Source organism: Penicillium verhagenii, assembly GCF_028828195.1.
Source record: "Penicillium verhagenii strain IBT 33310 chromosome Unknown utg000004l_segment0_segment0, whole genome shotgun sequence".
Classification (NCBI taxonomy): domain Eukaryota; kingdom Fungi; phylum Ascomycota; class Eurotiomycetes; order Eurotiales; family Aspergillaceae; genus Penicillium; species Penicillium verhagenii.
This window is the reverse complement of record NW_026643168.1, coordinates 932,457-952,342: the sequence shown is the minus strand read 5'-3', so window position 1 is coordinate 952,342 and position 19,886 is coordinate 932,457. Positions and strand designations below refer to the sequence as shown.

The window sequence follows — 19,886 nt, the reverse complement described above, 5'->3', positions numbered from 1 at the left end:
ATTTATATAGTTGACTACATCAACATTGATTTAATTGATGTGTGTATCACACAAGTACAAGCTCAAGTACTTAGAAGAACATAAAGATCGGTGATTATTTTATGTAAGTTGGACCTCCCAGACTGATTAAACATCCATCCAGTCTTCCACCCAGAGAAACTACGTCGCGCGTTTAAAGAAGGCACCGTTCAGAAGAGTCATCGGCAGAGTCATCATTGGGAGAATATTCGTTGGCTGGAGCTTGGTCAGGAGCAGGCTCATATTTTTGGCGAGGGGACAATTGCCTGGGCAGATCCAACATTGAAGATCCGTCACCGCCACTTGAGATCGATGGACAAATGGAATGGGAAGTCGAGCAGATACGAGGCTCGAGACGCAATGGATCCCGCTGTGAATATTTGGTCAAATGGATGGGCCACGAGAACGACCGCAAATACTATCCAGCAGGGAACATCCACACGGGAACCTCGCACATGTGGAAGAAATAAATTAAAGTGACACTTCAAATGCTGGCTCAGACGGTGCCCACTCGATGTTTGCAAAATTCAATGAAAGACGCGATAATGGTCTCTCATTCACTCAACGCCTCTACCTACAGCACTTGAGGGCACAATGTTCACTTCACCATTACTTTTCTTTCCTGTCATTATATATATATATATGTATATATCTCTCCCTCTCTCCCTCTCTCTCTCTCTGTCTGTCTCTTCTTTCGTCTAGCCTGATACATAGGTATCAGCAATCTCTGACGATTTGACTCTTGTCCCGTTCAGGGGAAATCAGTGAGGAAACACCAAGAACGTTCTATCACCACCTGGCTCTCGCGCTCCTATGTCTCGAAGAGGCTAGCAAGCATATTAAATAAGGTGTTCTCTCATCAGAACCCCTGGTGCTTCCCAATCACTCTACCTTTGCTGAGTTATTTTCTTCTTCTCCACTCCATCCAAGCTTTCTTCATTCCTTTCTTCCTTACCCTTGGAATAGTGGAGGAGCGAACATTTGAAAACTTCAGGCTCTGAGTCTATCCGACGATCGCCATGATGCCTCCCACTCACATCATCGATCGCGACGGTAAAGTCATGATCATTCTACGCAATCCCAATCTTCCATTTGCAGAAATGATCGAAGAAGGAAAATCCACAGGTAGGGGTCATAGATAATTCTCAAGAATTCATGTTTCTGCGCGGAGCCTTGCTAACATAGTGTTTGGAACACAGGAAGCAATATTGAGCAACAGACATCCGTCAAACAGCGGAAGCTGACGGTGGAAAAGAAAGAAAACGATGTCACTCCTAAATTGTCTCCTCGCCAAAAACATGAGCCTGCTCCTGACCAAGCTCCAGCCAACGAATCTCCTCCCAATGATGACTCTGCCGATGACTCTTCTGAAAAATCAACCGAAGAGTCAATGGATGAGGAGTGCTTTCGTATCCAGGCCTCTGCAGAACATCTGATTTCTGCTTCCCCCTTTTTCAAAAACATGCTGTCCGGTGGATGGGAAGAAAGTACTCACTATCTGCAAAAAGGCTCCGTTGAGATCGTCGCAGAAGGCTGGGATATGGAGGCACTCCTGATCCTACTCCATGTGGTCCATGGCCACTTCGACCAAGTTCCGCAAGAGCTAACCCTTGAGATGCTTGCCAAAATTGCTGTCATTGCCGATTATTATATGTGCAAGGAGTGTTTGGGTGCTGAGAAAACCAGATGGATGGATGATCTGAAGACAAGAATTGTGCGTCAATCTCGGCGGGACTTGGCTTTGTGGATTTGGATTGCCTGGTTCTTCAAATCACCTGAGCTGTTCAAAAGATTTACTTCCCATGCGATGTCAATGTACAAAGATACATTTACCAGCCTCGGTCTTCCGATTCCGGACAGGGTCATCGGTAACAAGTCCTCATTTCTCTCGGGTGCTTTTTACACTAACCAGAGGACAGTTGCAATAAACAAAGGCAGAGAAGATGCCCTCGATCATTCAATTACACGCCTTAATCAGGCACGTCTTGCGTTTTTGAACGGCACCGAAGGCTGTGATCTGGAGCGCCACTCGAGCATGTACGAGTATCTGACCTCGCAGATGCAGCACTACAAGCTAATCTCACCCATACCTGTGGCTCCTTTCAGCAGAATGTCTTACTACGGGACTATGATGAAGATCAAGTCACTCATTACACCACGACGGGGTCCTTTCGGACATGATCCACAATACGGGAGTTTCCACCGTTGCCCCCAATCATTATCGGTAACCAAAATTTCGGTGCTCAAGTCATTTCTTAAAGGCCTGGAGCTAAAAGATTACACTTTTGATGGCACGAGGAGCATGTAGTGCTTCTGGGGCGTTGCAACGAAGCGTTGAGACTGGTTAGCCCCACTTTGTTTAGTACATGTACGGAACGAGTGGGGCAAAAAGAAGAGTGGGTCCTGCTGGCGGCAGGGTTCAAGTCAAAACAGTGAGGACATAAACATTTCTATTGTGCTCCTATGGAAGTGTACCAATGAGCCGCTTCGCCGTTGAGGAAAGAGAGTGTGTGAACTATTTACCAACAAAAAGGCACCAGAGGAATGACCTGCACTGTATCAATAACCACCTAGATTCAACTGACCCACTGTCGGCTAAATAACAAATCCCCAAACGGTGCCAACTTCGAATGGTCACTTAGAGGAAACATGGTAGTATTTTATAATTCTGTATCTCCGTGAGAGAAGTTCTCATGTCATTGTGAATTGATGTTAAAGGTTCAAAATGATTAAATTTCATTCCTAGCGATCCTTAACGTCGAGTAAAAATCACAATCAACGAACAAAATTGTCACTTGTTTCCGACACCAATTAGTATTCAGACGCTAGTCTTCTACTTCTTCTTGGCTGTTTCAATACTGTCGCTAACATAAAGCCTTGAGCCGAGCGGCATGAAGAGGAATACGCAAAATTCCATCGATTCTCAATATCCATAAATAGAAATCCTTGTCATATTTACAATCGCGAGAGATTGGCAAATTCACCCGGTGCATGGTAGGTAGGCACGTCCATCTTCAAAGCATCGCCAGAGTAACCAAGATCTTCCGCGACCAACATGGCGCATTTCTCACCAATAAGAAGAGCAGTCTATCAGAAACGTCAGTTCGTCTATCACGGAATAAACTAATGGATTGTGAGAGCTTACGCTGAAGGTATTGCAGCCCACATTGTCTGGACAGATCGACAAGTCGCAGACCTTGAGTCCCTTGACTCCATGGACATTCAGGCGCTCATCAACAACGCCTCCATGCGGGGCGATAGCGCTGCCCTCGCGCGGAGCCATGCTACAGGTTCCGAGCGAATGCCAGGTCGTTTCAACGTGGCGTTTGACTGTAAATATTAGCATGACGTCTAGAGGTGACACTTCTATACTGGAAAGACCTACCCCATGTCTCGATATGCTGGATATCCTCCTTTGAATAATTAATCGGGTCCCGGGCCTCGTGTCTGTTCGAGTTCAAGCTTGATGCGGAAGCCGGGTTCCCAGGCTGCAAGGGCTCCGACCATGAACCTGAAACCATCATTAGTCTGGGTATTTGCAAGAAAATGAAAAGGGAAGGTCTCTCACCATGCTGAATGCCGGCGGAAATATGATTCGGACCAGCATACGCCTTTGTGGTCGCAAGATCTAGATCCCGGGCCCGCGCGGCAGAGTTGTAGGCGAAGTGGGGGTGCATGGAGGTCACTTCACCAGCATAGGCACCCATCCGACGCGCAGTCTCACGAGACTTGATATAGCCCCAGACCATAGGAGCCATGTCCCGCTTGTCGCTCATGAACCCAGTATCGAAGTCCGGTTCCTCATATGGATCCGCGGACTTGATATGGGTAGACCCACGGGAGAAGGGGTATTCCTGATAGCATTTTCATTAGATTATGTTTATTTTGTTTCCATGGATTGGAGTCACCTACCAGGAAATGGAACATGGTGAAGAACTTGCCCGGGGGCATGAGCATATGGTCACCGAACCAGCCCGAGATAACCGCATAATGCATAACAGGCTTGTCAGGCTTATTTTTAAAGTAGGAGTCCCACCCGCTTCCGAATTCGGGTGTCGGCCACTTCTTCATCTCATTCAGTTCTTGTGCCGTGGGTCGAATCTTAACGCCCGCCTCAATTCCATTCGTGGCTAGTGGACCCGTCCCCTTCAGGTTCCACTCCTCGAAGACCTTTTTCTGAACTGCAGGGTCTCCTCGGAGGAAGTCGTCGAAGCTCTCTGTTTCGGGCTTCGCGCGATAGCCTGAGAAAAAGAGGTAGTGATCTTGGAAGTTCCGGCCAACGCCGGGTAGATTCACTAGAGGCTTGACGCCTGCTTGGCGCAGTTTCTCGGGGTCGCCGACTCCGGAGCGCTGCAGGACTAGGGGGGAGCTGAGAGTGCCGCAGCTCAGTATTATTTGCTTTCGGGCTCTGAAAATTCTGCGCACTGGCTCGCCGCCGTCTAGGGGCTTTGTGGACATGGTGACGACTCCCACGGCGCGGCCGTCTTCGATGATGATTCTGTCCACTTTTGTGTTGCATTTCAGGTGAAGGTTGGAGTGTCTGGATCTGGTGCTGTGGACGTAGGCGTGTGCTGCGTCACTTCTGCGGCCTTTGTCTTCATCAGAACTGGAAACATATTTTTGGAAAGACACAAAACTTACCAGTATCGCGATTGATCCATTTTAGCCAATGCTCAGCTCCATGGCTATATAGAATACGAGATTCAGTTAGCAGATTTTATGAAGAAAGGTTAGAAGATGTGTTAAATGCATACCCGGTTGTCAAGTCCTGAAGATCATCAGTGGTTGGAATTCCTTGAGATTCAGTAGCCCGTAAAAAGTCTTGCGCGATGGGGTAGGTGTAGTTTCCAAAGGAAACCTTAATGGGACCCTCAAAGCCATGCAAGTCTCGATTGGAGGAAGCGCGTTGATAAGTCTCATACTTCTTCATGAGAGGGAGCAACTGCTCAGTTTTCCACCCTTCAGCTTGGAAGTCATCGTAGTCCGAGGCCGACGCTCTGGTGTACATCTTGAAAGCTCAGCATTAATCAATATATACCGCGAGATTTGAGAACATACCATGAAGTTGATGGAGCTACCTCCTCCGAGAATGTTGGCGCAAGGCACAATAGCTTTACGACCATCCAAATGCTCCGATGGCCGGGAGTGATAGAATGATGCCGTCTTCGAGTCAAGTTTCATATTGACGGGGTAGATCCCAGGACGGTAGACCCTACTTCTGTGAGTACTAACATTATTCCAACACACTGAACTTTCAGAACATACCAAGGATTGTTAAGGTTGTCTTCTCCTCCTTCAATGAGAAGAACCGACAGATTGTGGTCAAGATTGGCGAGGCGGCCAGCAGGAACACATCCTGCACTGCCGCCACCGCAAATGATGATATCAACTTCTTCCGGGATGGTCATAGCTACAGACCTCCAATGCAGCTCAATGCCAATAGTAGGTCAGTAGAAAGAGCTGGCTGTTTGTTTTGAGGGGATTTCTGGAGCCTTTTATGTGTTGAGCAATAAGCCCGTTTTGGTGATTTTGTGCGGGGACCATCTGGTGGTACCTTTGACAGGCTCGGAGAACGATAGCTTTTGGAATGGCTGGTTGGCTTGACCCCGCGTGCGGAGTTAATTTGAGTGTATCATGCTCAAAGTAAGATATCAGAGACCAATCTTGGTCAGATGAGTGAATTGCAGAAGTGTTCAGGTCTTTGATCTGGTTGGGGCGATTTATTCTGCCTGCCTTCTTCGACTATTGTACATTTGCTTCTCTAATTCCGTTCAATATGCCATATTGAGAGAAAATAACACTAGTGCGTTCAAATCTATTAAAGACGCTATTCTCAATATCTACAAAGGTATCAAGTGCAAATTTCAATTTGCCTGTACGAATGCGGCTTCATCCTTGTACATTTTGTATATCCGACGAAATCCCGGATAACTCCAAAGAATCCCCATTAAGCTTGATATATGAATTTCGGTTTTGGAAAAGGATTTGATATACGTATTGTGGGGCTCTGATGTGCCATTCGCTATGTCTATTGTAAGGCATCGGGATTTGCTTTATGCCAGCTGCTCTTCGAAAGCATAAGCCTGCGCATGCAGGATGGACTTGGAGAAGGCGTAATTCAGCATGAATCGGGGTAAAGTCACAGTACCTCTATTTGGAGTTTTTTTCTTAAAAATCTCGCAAAATTGATCTTTCAACTTCCTAATGCAAGCATTTTACCGCAAGGAACTCATGGGTGATCGGCATATTACATATCGCTTGGTTGCTTTGATAGTAAAGACAGACCAAAACAATGTCTATTCTTCGTCTATAGAGCTCTTAACAATTTGGACTTCTACATAAGATTATATGAAACGCGCTCGCGTTAATATACGTACTTACAAAATAGCTCCCTAGGCCCGGTCTAGAGGCTGTTTTGAGGAAATTGAGTTCTCGGCTGCTCACTCCCGCGGCCGTTAGCCGGTCATGGTGAAGGTCAAATACAGTGATTTACCCGACTTCTTTGATTCCATTGGTGGGTAATATGGTCATGGCCAAAGTCCAGTGCAGGATTAAATTTAGCCAATGATCTACCATATCTGATCAATTCCAAAATGGACACGGTTCCCCGCCTTTTGTGGGGAGATCCACGGATCCTTCGGTGTGGGGGACGTAGCCTGGCGCACTACATTCAGCCCTGGGATAATCCACCTGACGATACGACTGCACACATAGCTTGTATAACTTTGGAGTACTTCAATGTTTGGAAGTAGACAGCCCTGGAGAACCGTTCAATGTTGGGCAAAAATAGTCACCCCAATTGTGACAAGAAAGGTCTGGTCAGTTTACTTGTTATGCCCAGTAATTGTTGTCCTTTTACTTGAGACCGGCATAAACAATTCGATCTGGTCATTTATGCACTTTGCCCCAGTGGCCGACTAAATTGACTCAGTATCCATGACAACATACAGTCCAGCCCCACATGAATTCTAGGTTTTCCTCCACAGCTTGGTTCGGCCGAAATTCAAGGAACATGCCGGCGCCAATGCACGTTGGTCTGGGGAGAGCTCCAGACCAGTCTGGTGGCAGGGTCTTAATTGGCAGCTCCAATCTGACACTTCCAGTGATTTCTAGGCATAGGGACCATGGGGTTGCCACTCCACTTTCCCCGCTTCATCCCCGCAGCTTCTACAAGAATGTTTGAACAGATTGAAACGAAATGGCATCCCCGGATTTTCTATTCTGACAGGTCGTGGAGAAAGCCAAGTTTGCTTCATTGCAGCATGGGTATCGTCTTGTACTTTTTGGGGAAGGATTCGTGGCCAAGACGCACGGCCGGACATGTCTCGGAGAGTTTGCAGGTATCAAACAACGGGTAGAAATTCATTTCATTTCGTGGGGATTGTATAATTTGCATTGCGAATTTTGTTTTTCATAAGTTGCATCCTCAGATACATTGCAAGACAAGGTCGATGATTGCGAAGAAGGAATCGCGATCAGAGGCCAGCTTGCCCAGTCCTAAGCCAACAACAAGCAAACGCTGCTCGGCGGGAGATTTGGTTGCGATAGCAGTGCCAATTTGGCGAGCCAACAGTTGACCGATGGTATCTTGGCCTGGTGCATGACCTCCAAGAAGAGATGTTGCTGTCAATCCACTGAGGGGTAATAGACCATCATCTGCGCCCTCGGAGAATGTGTGCATGCCATCAGTTCCAGGGTTTGGGTTTCCAAGTGGTACATGTAGCTGTAATATTATCAGTATTATTCACATCATACCGGAACACATAGACAAACCCAATGTGCGAGTCGACCCTCTTGCGAGATGGTAACCATAATCTTATCGCTGAAATTCATGACAATGACATCAGTTTTGACCCCGTCGACCAGCCCCGCAACTTGTTTTGTGGGGGCTGGGAATGGAAGGTTCATTGAACCCTGTAGCAAATCTTCCATTGAAGCCATGGTGATTTTGTTTTTGGTACTGATTCCACAAGGGAGTCGTCGCGTGTTGATGCTTTGCTCCCCCAAAAGGCGGTCGGTCGCGCCCCACACCTTTGTCCGGCAGTATCACACCGCCATCTGACCGTCCTCAATTTTTTTTTGCGAAGCCGTGTAACAGCTCGGACCAGACACATTACTTAAATTGGCATCTCTTGTTTAGAGACAGGGTCGGAAAGGATGCCGCCCAAGTTTGTCCCACGTCTGCGAAAGCAGAAGCACCGGCAGCAAGAGCCTGCTCAGTCGGTGGACACCAATGTCGCGGAGCTAGCGCCCGTCTCCAAAGATGAGAAGGAGGCAAAGCGAGAGAAATTACGTGCTGAACTAAGAGACCAACATACCAATGTTTCCTCCAAGAAGCAGAAGCGATTGGATAAATACATTGTATGTGCAAGCCTTCGACCTTGTGACCGCATCGCTAACAATGTCATAGGAAAACAAATTGAAGAAAGAAGAGAACCTCGAACTCATCAAGAAACTTGCCAAAGCGAATGCGAAGGCGGATACATCCAACCTACAGAGCTCAAGAGAATTGGGACAACGGAAGCGACCGCAAAGAGACAACGAGCCGGTGGTCAAGGTTGGCAAAGCGCCAACTGATTTCTCTGGATACGATACCGACGATTCCGACGCCGACCTTAAGGCTTCCGATCCTACGACAGATCCGGTGGCTGCGCCCAAGCCTCAACAACCCCTAGCTCCTGTCGGAAGTGGATTGAAGCGTCCCCTCGATCTTGGACCCGATGGATTCCCAGTCTATACGAAACGGAAGCGCACCGCTAAATCCGCTCCTGTACCCGTCGCGCCGGTGAAGGAGCCCGAATGGGAAGGTTTTGGTTCTGGAGATGAGGATTCTGAGATGGAAGAGGGCGATAAGGAGGATGTTTCGGAGGACGATATCGAGGATGACTCGGAAGAAGACGATGAAGATGAATCCTCTGAAGATTCAGACGAGGACGAAGAGGATGAAGAGGATGATGACGACGATGAAGATGAAGATGATGGAACTGAGAGGAAAATTCGGCCCAGGGAATCAGCTTTCAAGACATGGGCTGTACAACAAATTAACGAGGCTGTTGGTTTCAAGCCAACTGACGGTCCGATCATCCACGATCAATCACAACAAGCATTCGCCCCTCCGAGAAAAGAGCCAAGAAACACCGTTGATGAGGAGGACCCTCTTCCTGCAGAGCTCCAGGTGACTCTTGGAAAACCTAACCGACAAGCTTTTAGCGTCGCAGTGGAGCGCTCGGAGGAGATTCAAACTGCCCGCATGGGTCTGCCAGTGGTCGGTGAAGAGCAGAAGATTATGGAAGCCATTCACAACAACTCTACGATCGTCATTTGGGGTGCTACTGGTTCCGGAAAGACAACCCAGCTTCCTCAATTCCTCTTCGAATCCGGCTTCGGTAATCCAGACAGTCCCAACCCAGGCTTGATTGGTGTTACACAGCCTCGTCGAGTCGCTGCCGTCAGTATGGCGAATCGTGTCGCTCAAGAACTTGGCCAGTACTCGGATCAGGTTTCGTATCAGATTCGGTTTGAAACAACTGTTTCTAAGAAGACAGCCATCAAATTCATGACTGATGGTATTCTTCTCCGTGAGATCGCGGATGATTTTGCTCTGCGCAAATATTCCGTCATCATCATTGATGAAGCCCACGAACGCAGTGTCAACACCGATATCCTTATTGGAATGGTCAGCCGTATCACAGACTTGCGTAAGTCAATGAGCGAGGAAGATCCGACCGTCAAGCCATTGAAGGTCGTTATCATGTCTGCCACACTTCGAATCTCAGATTTCACTGAAAATGCAAGCTTGTTCCGTCAAGGACCTCCTCCTCTGGTTCAGGCAGAAGGTCGGCAGTATCCAGTCACTGTACACTTCTCCCGTCGCACACACCGTGATTACGTCGAAGAGGCTTTCCGCAAGGTCTCTCGAGGTCACCGCAAACTCCCACCCGGTGGAATGCTCGTGTTCTTGACTGGACAGAATGAGATTCGACAGCTCTCCAAGCGACTGAAGCAGGCCTTCAAGCCTACAGAGCGGTTGGATACCACACAAGCCAAGGTGCAATTCACAGCCAATGATGCGCCTTTGGAGGCAGAAGATATGGAACTTGGCGGCACTGAAATTCATGACAACGGTTATGACGATGACAGTGATCTTGATATCACCGGACTAGATGATGCAGAGGACGACGAAGGCTTTGACCTTGGCGAGGATGCCATGGACTCTTCTACCAAGGTCCACGTCTTGCCCCTGTACTCTCAACTTCCCACAAAAGAACAAATGAGGGTCTTCGAGGCGCCACCAGAAGGCTCACGTCTTATTATTCTCGCAACTAACGTTGCTGAGACATCTCTTACAATCCCTGGTATCAAGTATGTCTTTGACTGCGGTCGAGCCAAGGACAAGCAGTTCGATCTTTTCACTGGTGTTCAGAGCTTCCAGATTGGCTGGATCAGCAAAGCCAGTGCAAGCCAAAGATCCGGTCGTGCCGGTCGAACAGGCCCTGGTCACTGTTACCGCCTGTACTCTTCAGCTGTGTATGAAGCCGATTTCGAGGAGTACACTGCTCCCGAGATTCTACGCACTCCCATCGAAGGAGTCGTTCTACAGATGAAGAGCATGGGCCTACACAACGTGATCAACTTCCCATTCCCCACACCCCCAAGCCGTCAAGGTCTCGTCAAGGCAGAGAAGCTCCTCCGGAATCTGGGCGCCCTCTCCCCAGACGGCCAAGTCACCCAGATCGGCCGTCGTCTCGCAACATACCCTCTCTCCCCCCGCTTCGGCAAAATGTTATACATCGGCCACCAGCACGGCTGCATGCCATATGTTATTGCCCTCGTATCCGCGCTCGCAGTCGGCGACCTCTTCGTCTCCCAAAACGAAGTCGACCCTACAGCCTTCGCGCCGAAACCCAAGGCTAAGGAAAACAACAACAGCGACAGCGACAGCGACGAAGACGACAGAAAGCCCGTCTACACAAACCTCGACCGCATAGAAGACACAGAGCGCGAACAGCGCGTCAAGAACTACAACCGCGTCCAACGCCTCCTAAGCAAGCACGACGACACATCCGACGCGCTCAAGTTCCTCTCCGCAACCTGCGCCTACGCCTACGCCACCGACGGCGACGCCTTCAGCGAACAAATGTTCCTCCGCGCAAAGGCCTTCAAAGAAGCGAGCCAGCTCCGCCGCCAACTGTCCGACATCGTGCGCGCCAACAACCCAGGCCTAATCCCCGCCTACGAGCCGCGTCTCCCCGAGCCCTCCGCAAAGCAAATCAAGGCCCTGAAACAAATCGTCACAGCAGGCTTCATCGACCACGTCGCTATCCGCGCAGACCTCGCCCCCGTGCCCCCCGAGAACACGCGCGCATCCCGCCGCGCCATCGACGTCCCCTATCTCACGCTGTTCCGCTCGCGTGAGGGCCCCATGGACGATCTCGCCCAGCGCGCCGTCTACATCCACCCGTCCTCTATCATGGCTAAGCTGAGCCCTAAGGAGATGCCGCAGTACATCATCTACTCGCATCTGCAGCAGTCGCAGGCTGCCACTGTCGTGGCGGACCAGGTGCCGAAGATTAGGATGTTCCCGCTTGTTGCGCCGAGTGGCTTGCAGCTTTCTGCGCTGGCGCATGATACGCCGCTTGTTGAGTATGGGAAGCCGATTGGTAAGACTGAGACGCTGGAGGGTATTCCGCAGCGCAGAGCTTGCTGGGTTATTCCGTCTATGGTTGGTGATGCCGGTGGTACTGGGTGGCCTTTGCCTGCGAAGAAGGTTGTGCAGAGGAAGGATGCTAAGGAGGGTTGGGTTATTGAGAAGTTCGTGGCTTGAGCTGAGCATTTGTGTCAGCCATCTAGACCATTTTGTCAAAATAGTTGTTTTTTGTTGTCGTTTTGTATAGACGAGATTATGATATCCAACGCGCATTGGTTGCATCTTGTATCTTTATCTTCAGTATCCAGCATGGAAATTTTATTCAAATCGTTCCATTCCAACTTGACCATTAGTACAGTAAAGCAGTACTATTTATAAGACAGGAATCCCAGCCTATCTATCAACAGTAAGGAAGTACATACCATACATTAGTACATACCAAAAAACAAACGCCAACACCCATTGAACTCATTAACAAAACAAGAAAGAACCCAAAACCCAACAAACTACTAGTACCATCTCCCACCAAATCACATCCCATCCACCCGACTTAATCCCTCGAATCCCTACTATCCCGCGGCCTCCTGTCCCGGGTACTACTAATAGCGCCCGTCTCCCTATCCTCCCGAATACCCAACGCCCTCCGCAACCGCTCACTCTCCTCAATCTTCGCCTCAGCAAGCTCATGAACCTGATAAGCCTTAAACCGGCGCTGGTCCTTTCCATTCCCATCCCCATCCCACTTCCTCCCGCCCCGAATCGGGCCCGGCCGATGACCCCCCGCACTCGAATCCTCCATCTCCCGCACCAACCTCTGCCTCAGCACCTCGCATCGCGCATCGATCTCCTCCTCCGAAAGGACTTTCCGGCCGTCCTCATTCTCCGCATTCTCCTCGCCCTCGGCATTGGCCTCTTTGTTTTTGTTTTTGTTTTTGTTTTTGGCCAGCTTCGCTTCCTCCTCCTCAATAACCTCGTTCTCCTCCTCCAGCCGCTCCCGCTCCTCCATCACCTTGACCTCGATTGCGCGGCGCCGGTCGTGCTCGAGAATCTGCTTGTCCGGGACACGCTGCTTGAATCCGTAGTCTGTGCCGTTTGCGCCGGAGAGGGGTGGGTAGGGGGCGCCGGTGCCTGTGCTGCGCGGCTTTATGAAGGCGTTGTTGCGCTGCACGTAGCCTGATGTGCCGCTTCCGCGGGGCGTGGTCAGGCCGACGTTGGAGGACATTTTGGTGTGGGGTGTGGTTTTGTTGAGATTGGAGTTTAGGTTTGGGTTTGGGTTTGGTGTGTGGGGGTTGGTTTGCCCGGTTTATAAGGTGTGGGCGCTTGGTTTGTGCTAGTTTGGGGTTTAGGGTGGTTTGGCTGCTGGGCTTGCGAACCAACTTGAAGGTACTGAGGTAGGTGAGCTTGAGAATATTGCGGTGGAGCGCGTTTGATAGTGCTTATCTGTCACGTGGTCTTATCGGGGTTGGTGTGGACTAACTGTAGTTTACTGCGTGCGCTTACCGCCTCCTTTGTGATGTCGATGGATGGGCAGTAGGGAGCAAGCTACGGTTTATTTACTTTGCTTTGCTTTGCTGTCTACAATTACTCGCCTATTGGGTAACTTCGGGCTGTCAGATTATTTATATTGGGTACATCAGCCACAAGCAAGGTATATCGACATATCAGTGCAGGTACAAGCAACACTTCACATGAAAGTGCCCACTGTACACCTCACGAACATAGATAGATAGCAAATCCCACAACCGATATGTTGTGCATCTCTGATAAAGATGAGATGACCCTTCAGAGGGAAGACATAAAAAATAATAGACCTTGAAGAAGAGACATAAACATAAGAAGAAAAAAGATAACAAGACAATCTGAAAAAACAACAACAAAAGGACCGTGCCATGCAAAGAGGTTGTCTCTCTCCCGTATTTCCATTTCAGAACCGATTTCGATTTTCCCATGTCATATGCTGAAGATCGTTGAAGAGCGAATATCCGATGCCCCCGTTAAACACACTGACGCCGTGAGAAGAAAATTTCCCGGAGACTCAATCCTCTGGACCACCACGAGAGCTACTCGGAATCACAGCACTGTAGCAAATGAGATACGAGTAGAGGAAAGAAATACACCGCTAAGAAAAGAAAAGGAAAGAAGAAAAAATAGAAAAGAAAATGAAATAAGACCCGAAGAAAGGTACCCCCAAAAAAAGGAACCTAAAGAAAGGAACCCAAAAAAAGGCACCCAAAGAGGGGGGGAAGAATAAACAACATGAGAGATCAGATCGAAAGATCACACAAGAAAAGAAAAGGTATTGAGATGGAAGGAGGGTCCCGAGAATCAACATGAGGGGAAATAAATGGACATAAGATAAACAAAATGGAGCCCTATCCTTGCGCCTGCAGCCATGGTAAAAAGGGGAAAACACATAGACGTTTGGTACTCATATATCCCGCCGGTCCCCCTGTATGTATGCGCCGATATTAGATAAAGCAGAAATCACTAGGTTCACAGTTCAGCGTTAAAAAGAAATATGTTGGCCATCAGCAAAATAAATTATGCAATGAATTAGTGGACAGTGTCCACATCAACCGGGACGGGAACACCAGTGTTACTAGTCGCGGGGCTTGACGAAAGGGACGATACGGTGGTCTGAGCAAGACCCTTGGACTCGAGATCAGCATCGACAGAGGTTTGAGAGGTGGTGTTGTCAATGGGTGGAGGGGTTGGCGGAGCGGTGGCAGCAAATCCGTGGGGTGGTTCCTGTGTGGAAATCGAGCGCGACGTCGGCTGAGGGGAAGACTTGACAGAGTGAGGGGGAGTTGTAGATGTGTGTGGGGCGTCATAGATGAGCTTTTCAATGGCAACAATTTGTTTGCCATAGCTGAACTTTTTGAGTTGGCTGAGAAGCGGCTTGATCTCCACGATAAGAGCCTCGCGCTCAGCGCCCTTCAGCTGTCCGAGAACCTTCTCTGTGAAAAAGTTAGTATGGAAATAAAGAATGAGGAAAGTTAGAACAAGATGAACAAGGGAGTTACTTACGGATGACGTAGTTGCCATATTGGTCTCGCATCAAGCCAAGAAGAGGGCTCTCTCCGCGCTCATTGGCAGAGATGAGAGTCTTGACGATGCGGCGAGACTGGACTGGCTCGCCAAACTCAATGCTCTTCTCGACGACATTGCTAGCAAACTTGTGCTTGGAGTAAGCCAAGAGCGACGACTCAACGACACTAACCATGCTGTTTCGATCGACTTCATCTCCATTCTCAATCACATGCTGAATGACGTAGTTGCCGAACTGGTCAGGGATAAGGGTGGAGGTACAGTTGTGAAGCTCAGCGAGGATAGACTGACGGTCTACCTCTTGACAGTGCTCGAGCATCCGCTGGATAACACGACATCCGTATGGGTGTGCGGCAAGTCGGTTCACCTGTCCGCGGAAGGCATTGATAATGAACTGAATGTACTGAGATGGGACGCGTTCAATGGCCTTCTGGATAACGTGGTTGCCATTTTGGTCGCGGACACACTTGAGGACACTCGCCTCAAGCTCCTTGACCATAGCGGCTTGCTGGTCGGTGAGAATGTGCTCGAGGGCTTTCTGCACAACACGGCATCCGTACATCTGAGTAGAGAGAGCTAGAACATGGCCTCGCATCAAGTTGGCGAGGACCTTCTTTTGGGTTTGATTACCATGCTCGAATAGCTTTTGCACAACGTAATTGCCGAACACATCAGTCATCAGTTGCAAGCAGTTGGGCTGGATCTCACGGAAAACCTGCTCTTTCTCGTCGCTGTTGGCAGTCTCCAGCTTCTGCTGGATGAAGCGCGATCCATGCTGGTCTCCACTGAACTCAACAATGTGGTTGTAGATGTCCTTAAGCTCGTAGCGTTTATTGCCCTTGCTATTGGCTCGGAATTCTTCCAGCAGAGCGCTGCGATTGACCATGGTGGGATCTTGTTCACGTTGATTGCGACCCGCAACTGATGCCGCACCACCGATGCCACCAAGCTGGTGACCGGGGTACATTCCCTGAAGGGCATTCATTCGAACAGCGTTGTGATAGTTGGCATAGTCGTAATTTTGCATATGCATGCGAGGACCAGGAGACTGAGCAAGATCATCATCCATCCGGAGGCGATGCTGGAGAGCAGCAACCTGGCTATCAGGCATACGCTGACCAGGGTTTCTGTACTGGCTGCCAGTATCAATACCGTAGATGGGGCTATCGATTCTCGCGTAATCAGAAGTGGAATTTGTTGGAATATCGCGGCGAGACTGGAACTGGAGGCGCAACTCCGCGGCTTCAGCGTTAAGGCGGGACACCGTCTGGTAACCCTCCTCATGGTACCGGGCCCGAGGCATTGAGCCGTCAAATGAGGAATGAGGCACGAATTGAGGTCGCTGGGCGTTTCCCTGAGCACCATATCCATCATCACGGAGCTGCATTTGACCGATCTGCTGGGACAGATCAACCGAGTTACCGGCATATCGACTATCCATAGCCTGGTTGTCGGAGTAGAATGAGGGATTGGCGGAGTGTGCAGGTCGTTGAGCGTAGGAGGCGGAGTTGTGGGAGATGTGCGACTGGTTGCCACTGCGGTTCTGAGGCGGGGACACACCGTCGGGAAGACCTGACAGAGACATGCCGATAGAAGTTGACATGTCGTCAGACCGCTGTCCCTCCATTCCGCCGGTGTATCCAGCCTTTACAGGGAATGAAGCTCCGACCGGACTGCCACTCAGACCGCCAGAGCTCATCTGTCGGCGCCCATCACCGTTTCGAAGGGCGGGGAATCCACCGAAAGTGATGCCGTCACGGGAGGGAGAAACGCCTTCAGATCCAGAATCCAGGTAGGATCGGCTGTTTGCGGGGTGGGCCAGGTTAGTAGTGTGGGAGGTGTTTGGAATGGCATTCCTAGGCAGAGCAAAGTAAGATTGATCCGCGGCGTCATTCATAAGGGGCGCACTTCTATCATTGGCGCGCGTCTGGATTGGGGAGGTGGAAGATGTGGAAGTGCCGCGGTTTTGGTTGAGCATCATCTGGGTGTTGACGGTGCTCCATGGCAGGTTCGGGCGACCCGACCAGTTGTCCGACTCGGATGTCGATAGCAAAGAACCGGAGCCGGACTTGGCTTCATAGACTTGATCGCCGATTTGTTGTTCTGCATTTTTGATCAGCCCTAGTTCACGGTCCAGCGCATCGGACATACCATCAGCGAAACCACCACCTAGGTTTGAATCACCCCAGATATTTCCACTCCAGCTGGCTCTTCCAGCTCCAAATCCTGATCCCACGCCATTGTTACCGTGGGAGTTGCTGGATCCGCGAGAGCGGTCATTGTTCATTCCGGAAGTCATGCTGGAACCTCGATTCGCACGTGCCTGCGGAGCTGTCAATGTCTGACCAGAGCCCTCGATATCGCCACTGCTGCTTACGTTGTGTACGTTGGATGGGTTCGCCGCCATTGCAGCCATTCCAGGAATGGGGAAAGACGGATAGTCTTTTGGGAAACCTCTGCGAGGATTGGGGATATGTGATCCTTTGCGTTTATCCGGGATCTGAAGCGTGACCGACGCTAGTGTATTGAATTGAGTCGGACTTGTGATGCAGATTGTGGAAAATGCTAAGTGCGAGCTTGTTGAGCTCTGAAATCGCAAGCGTCGGTGGGAACGGCGCACACGATGAACTTTAAGTCTGTTGATGGTTGAACACCCTTGTTAGCAATGAAGACCAAGTCGCGGGGCAGGGGTCTTGACCGAACGCCAGGATGAAGCTCCCCAGCCAAGGTGTAGGGTTGCGAAGGATGAACTCACTCAAGATGATCGAATGCGTTGTGACCTTGAAAAAAAAAACGACAGGTAGGTTGTGGTGTCCCTTGAAGGAGCTGAGAAACCACAAACCCTTGGCAATGTACAAGTCACAGATTTGTAATTTGAGGCAGGTGGGAGAAAGGTGGTGTATGTGGATTGAACCGTATCCCAAGGAGAGAAGGGCGAGAGATATGAAGGGCGACGGATTTCCAACGTCAAGTCAGAAATGCGGGAACGGCCGAACAAGTTCAAGAGAAGATGCAAGGCGACAAAGAATCAAGAAAGAAGTCAACGGTATTCCTTTTCACCCTTCGTTTGCAACTGCAGCAGATTGGTAGGCGGGATCAGAGAATTGAAGTCGGTACGCGCGAGGTTACTCTGCTCCGTGCAAGGAATCTCCCAGCTTGCCGATCGTCCTCATGTGCCTTTGTGGAGAGAGGCAGATCCCCAAGAATGGCAGACCTGGGTTTGAACCCTGGGCTGGGGATTGCGCAAGGGGGGGGAGGAGAAATAGGCGGATTCGCGGGAGGGATGGATAGATTGGGTGGGAGGCAGGTTTGCGATTTCGCGCTCGAGGGGGCCGGACGATGCGATCCGGCTTGGAGAAGGGAAAAAAATTGGTTTTGAAAAGCTGTGGAATGCGCGACCGAGCGCAAAAAAGACGGGACCTGGTGGGTCAGTTGGTGGAATGAATATCCTGAAGTAGCTGCCAACTGTCGTACACAGCGCTTGCGTACAGCGCCCAGGTTTTCGAAAATTTTCAAGTTTGACTTGCGGTGAGAGCTCGGTGTGGGTTTGGATGGGGTGGGTTCGGAGATAGAGAGAGGGTTGAAGAAGGAAGAGAAATCGGAAAGGAACTCGAAGAATAAATACTAGGTATAATGGTGTTATAATTCGTTCGCGACGCTACTGTAGAGCGACTCGAGCCCGCGAAGTTGTCGGGGAAAAGAAGAGGGAGCGCGCAGTTGAGAAACGTTTTGAACTTGGGTGGAAAACTTGCAGTTGATACATGTAGAAATCAACACTGTTATGTATCGCTATCTGGACGATTGAAATTCGTGGCAGATCTCCTGAAATTACCGGTACTAGGTGGTCCAGCCAAAATGTTTAGATACAACTCACTGCGCTTTAGTACTTAGTCTTGCCATATTTAATTAGCATATTGACCAAGTACCACTTGCTCCCCTCTTGTTGCTTGAACGCCACTAAATACAGGTATTACCACAGCGTAATTTTACAGCCGATCACTGGATCTTTCCGCACTTCACGGGCCTTCTATGAACTCTCCACATACCTTAAATTCTTATAAGTCCACTGATCACGATGAGAGCGATATCCTATCAACATTTGGCTTCCTCATTGTCCCTTCTCTACCTTTCCTCACTGAAACTCTTTCAAGAAACATTGAAAAAAAAAAGAAACAGAAAAAAAAAACCGCCCAAATAAGTTGGTGCTCTGCCTAATCCCCCCCCCTGACCGCCATATCCATGGCCTAGATTTCGCAATCGCCAGACGGACAGCAAACTCAAGCTTGATTCTACATCTGATTCCCCATATATAACCAACTCTACGTGAAAGCCTGATGTCACCTTCGTTTCGGGCAATAGTTCCTATCCAGTTCCCTTGATAGTCCCTGATATACTGTTCGAAATCCATGGTCATGGACTTTCGGGTTCAGGGTCAATAGGCCACGTACTAACCACGTTCACCACCCTTTGCGTAACCGGCAATTCCGGTTCTTTATACCTCAAGTGCTTGTACAAACATTGAATACAGAAACGAAAGCTCAACGCGAAACCCTGCATGGAGGCCATGACCCCCATACTGACAGATAAGAATAGTATCATCAAATGATAAATCAATTCCCCGTAAAACATACTCCGATCGGCTCCACTTAGTCCAGGACCCTAGCCTGGATGATGGATCTGATCAAGACACACACACGACCCCCATCCTAGTATGTACTACTCCCCAAAGAAATTATCCAGAATATCATCGGATTCGGTCCATCATCACTACTAACATTTAATTGATGATTCAACTTCCCGACATAAAAGAACATTCTTGAATGTTAGATAACCCAAAATCCCAAGATCCAAGGACCGCCACCAGTCTAACTGTGGATTTACCTCCCATTCCAGGCCCGGAGTCTCGCTGGCTCCTTTCTGATCTCCGCCCAGTCAAAACCCCAATGGGGGCCTTGGACATGGATCGACTCGGATCCGCAACATTCAAGTCCCTTGATGATTTTTTTTCGCTACAATATTCTTTAATTCAAATAGTCTATTTTGCCCCCCAAACTCCGACACCAAGCTAACGGTACACCCAGCAGCATCATCGCAAGGAGGAATGACCAAAGAATTAAAAAAAAAAAAATTCCCCGACTTCAGTTCACTGAACAATGGTGTCCATGCGAGTCTC

At 49.4% G+C, this 19,886-nt stretch overlaps 6 protein-coding genes across 6 annotated transcripts; 2 read left to right on the top strand and 4 right to left on the bottom strand.

Moving 5' to 3' along the window:
* Positions 1-1,037: 1,037 nt before the first annotated feature.
* On the top strand, positions 1,038-2,326 carry N7466_003278 (BTB/POZ domain-containing protein; the record flags this gene model as incomplete). The annotated part of the gene is made up of 2 exons (XM_057162675.1): positions 1,038-1,143; positions 1,218-2,326. The coding sequence occupies 2 exons, from the start codon at positions 1,038-1,040 to the stop codon at positions 2,324-2,326; spliced, it is 1,215 nt and encodes a 404-aa protein (XP_057023790.1).
* A 647-nt stretch (positions 2,327-2,973) lies between these two features.
* Positions 2,974-5,426, bottom strand: N7466_003277 (GMC family oxidoreductase; the record flags this gene model as incomplete). Its single annotated transcript, XM_057162674.1, has 9 exons — positions 2,974-3,105; positions 3,164-3,348; positions 3,404-3,529; positions 3,587-3,872; positions 3,931-4,607; positions 4,660-4,703; positions 4,773-5,026; positions 5,077-5,230; positions 5,284-5,426. The coding sequence occupies 9 exons, from the start codon at positions 5,424-5,426 to the stop codon at positions 2,974-2,976; spliced, it is 2,001 nt and encodes a 666-aa protein (XP_057023789.1).
* A 2,018-nt stretch (positions 5,427-7,444) lies between these two features.
* On the bottom strand, positions 7,445-7,959 carry N7466_003276 (uncharacterized protein; the record flags this gene model as incomplete). The annotated part of the gene is made up of 2 exons (XM_057162673.1): positions 7,445-7,741; positions 7,792-7,959. 2 exons carry the CDS (start codon positions 7,957-7,959, stop codon positions 7,445-7,447), a joined length of 465 nt encoding a protein of 154 aa, XP_057023788.1.
* A 216-nt stretch (positions 7,960-8,175) lies between these two features.
* On the top strand, positions 8,176-11,842 carry N7466_003275 (ATP-dependent RNA helicase ECM16; the record flags this gene model as incomplete). The annotated part of the gene is made up of 2 exons (XM_057162672.1): positions 8,176-8,379; positions 8,429-11,842. 2 exons carry the CDS (start codon positions 8,176-8,178, stop codon positions 11,840-11,842), a joined length of 3,618 nt encoding a protein of 1,205 aa, XP_057023787.1.
* Positions 11,843-12,215: 373 nt separating this feature from the next.
* Positions 12,216-12,887, bottom strand: cwc21 (U2-type spliceosomal complex subunit CWC21; the record flags this gene model as incomplete). Its single annotated transcript, XM_057162671.1, has 1 exon — positions 12,216-12,887. The coding sequence occupies one exon, from the start codon at positions 12,885-12,887 to the stop codon at positions 12,216-12,218; it is 672 nt and encodes a 223-aa protein (XP_057023786.1).
* A 1,331-nt stretch (positions 12,888-14,218) lies between these two features.
* N7466_003273 (mRNA-binding protein PUF3) lies at positions 14,219-17,129 on the bottom strand (the record flags this gene model as incomplete). Its single annotated transcript, XM_057162670.1, has 2 exons — positions 14,219-14,622; positions 14,693-17,129. The coding sequence occupies 2 exons, from the start codon at positions 17,127-17,129 to the stop codon at positions 14,219-14,221; spliced, it is 2,841 nt and encodes a 946-aa protein (XP_057023785.1).
* Between the last annotated feature and the right edge of the window lie 2,757 nt (positions 17,130-19,886).